This window comes from Neofelis nebulosa, chromosome X (assembly GCF_028018385.1).
Source record: "Neofelis nebulosa isolate mNeoNeb1 chromosome X, mNeoNeb1.pri, whole genome shotgun sequence".
Lineage (NCBI taxonomy): Eukaryota > Metazoa > Chordata > Mammalia > Carnivora > Felidae > Neofelis > Neofelis nebulosa.
In genome coordinates this window covers 65,191,582-65,193,611 of record NC_080800.1, presented here as the reverse complement: position 1 = coordinate 65,193,611, position 2,030 = coordinate 65,191,582, and the positions used below count along the sequence as shown (strand labels likewise).

Sequence of the window (2,030 nt, the reverse complement as noted above, 5' to 3'; positions counted from 1 at the left end):
AGTTTCTCATCTTCAGATCCCACTCTCTTTACAGTGTATTTCACACCTTCTTTGCTGACCACCGGAGGCTCCAGGTGACCTGGAAATCAACCTTGGTGGGGCCCAAATCCCTACCGCCTGGAAAATTCACTGAGCCTGACATCTTTTAGAAAGGATTTTTTTCTAAAAGGAGCTTTTAGAAGAACTACCCAATTTTCCCTTGGTAACAAACTGCCAAACCAATCCCATTTCCACAGATGGTGGAGGACTTAGCAGCCTCCTGTATTGCTTTGAAGTTCAAGAATGAAATTCTGAAGGCCCAAGTGCAGTGGCCAATGGAACAAAATGTTGTCCTATAGGCTCATATCCCAGAGCTCCAGAAGCCCTGAACAACCAAGGAGGTTCAACCACTCCAGAATCCTTCAGAGACCCAGGATCCTAGGAACCCCCAGAACCCCTGGATCTCCCAACAGTTTGAGAGAAGCAAGAATTCCCAGGAGTTGAGGATCCCTCATATCTCAGAGAGCCCCAGAAGCTCCCAGCCTGGGAGCCCCTAGCTTCCCAGGAGCATCAGAAAACACCAATGGTACAGGAGACAAAGAAGACTTTGGAACCCCCAGCAGCCCCAGAGTCCCTGGAGCTTCCAGGAACTCATGAGTCCCAGGCACCTTCAGTGGTCTATGAGCTCTCAGCAGCTTGAAATTCCAAAATCTCCTACAGGTCAAAAAGCTCCAGAAGCATCCAATGGCCCAGGAGGCCTACAAAGCCCTAGAAGTTAAGAAGGCCCAGGAGCTCCCAGATACCCGGGATGTCCCAGTGGCCCAGAAGGCCCAGAATTCAGAGCACCAAGATCTTCCAAGTTCCAGGAGCCCCAGGAGGTACCAGGAAACTGCAACGCACCTGGAACCCCTAAGCTTCCAACTCTCCAGGAGTTACTGGAACCTAGAGTGCTCCATGAGCCCCTGGATCCTTTAGATGCCCAAGAATTCCTAGAGCCCTCAGCACTCCAGGAGTCCCTAAAGGGTCTAATAGCTGCTTTGACATCAGCAGGTTCAGAGTTCCCACAGTCCCCCAGTGAGCTAGAGGCTGAAGGTTTCTCCCTAGAATACTGTTTAGCCTTCAGTGGAGATGTCCAGAAGCTTTCTGAGTTCCTGGTTCAATTGAATACTTACATGAGAGTCACTTACATGTAGAAGCAGCTGTGATGAGCTTTGTTGGCAAATGCTTCTCAGATGAGGCAGGGATGTGATTTCAGCCCTTACTAGATATACAAAGCCCCCTGCTGGAGCAATTTGAAAATTTCATACGGTTCTCCAGGGTACTTTTGACAATCCAGAAAACATGGAATATGTCAGTCACTGCATCCATCAGCTCTGCCAAAGGGAGGATCCTGCACATCAGTATGTGATCCACTTCCATCTCATTGCTCAAGAGCTAAACTGGAATGAAAGCACTCTCTGCATACAATTTCAGGAAGGGCTTGACAGTTCTATACCAGATGAACTGTCTCACACAAGCCCAGCCACTGTCCTATCTAATCTGACCACTCAATGCCTAGAAGATAAGCTAAGCTGTAAACCTGATCCAAATCCACAAGGAGCAAGGCACTCTGAGGAAAGACCTGGGCCTGAAAGTTCACTAGCTGAAAACCAGCCTGTGCAAGCTTCAAGCAATTACCTGCACCTCAGTGAAGCTGAACAGGCCCACTGCTGTGAAGCCCACTTGTGGCTCTGCTGTGGTCATCCTTGTCATGTTGCCAGAGATTGTCCTGTCAAGCTTCATCATGCACAGCAGGCAGGAAACATTTGAGGCCTAGCAGGAAGGGGGAACCCCGGTGGGCCAATCTACAAATATGCACCCCCCTCACTTCCAATATCCATGTCTCATACCCTATGGCTTACTGTTGAAATCCTACTGGGAAGACGACAGTTCTTTGGGCAAGCAATGGTGGATTCAGGCTGCTACAGAAACAGCATTGACCATTTTGTGGTTCTTAGAGAGAAGCTGCCCATCTTCAATAATATCTTCCCTCTGATGCTTGAAATGGTAAA

The 2,030-nt window shown here is 48.8% G+C and overlaps 1 protein-coding gene across 1 annotated transcript; it reads left to right on the top strand.

Annotated features, from left to right (window-relative positions):
• Positions 1-236: 236 nt before the first annotated feature.
• RTL3 (retrotransposon Gag like 3) lies at positions 237-1,788 on the top strand. Its single transcript, XM_058712714.1, is given in 6 exon segments — positions 237-361; positions 502-565; positions 700-892; positions 928-1,155; positions 1,158-1,283; positions 1,286-1,788. Coding segments are annotated over 6 exon segments (1,239 nt in total).
• Positions 1,789-2,030: the final 242 nt, after the last annotated feature.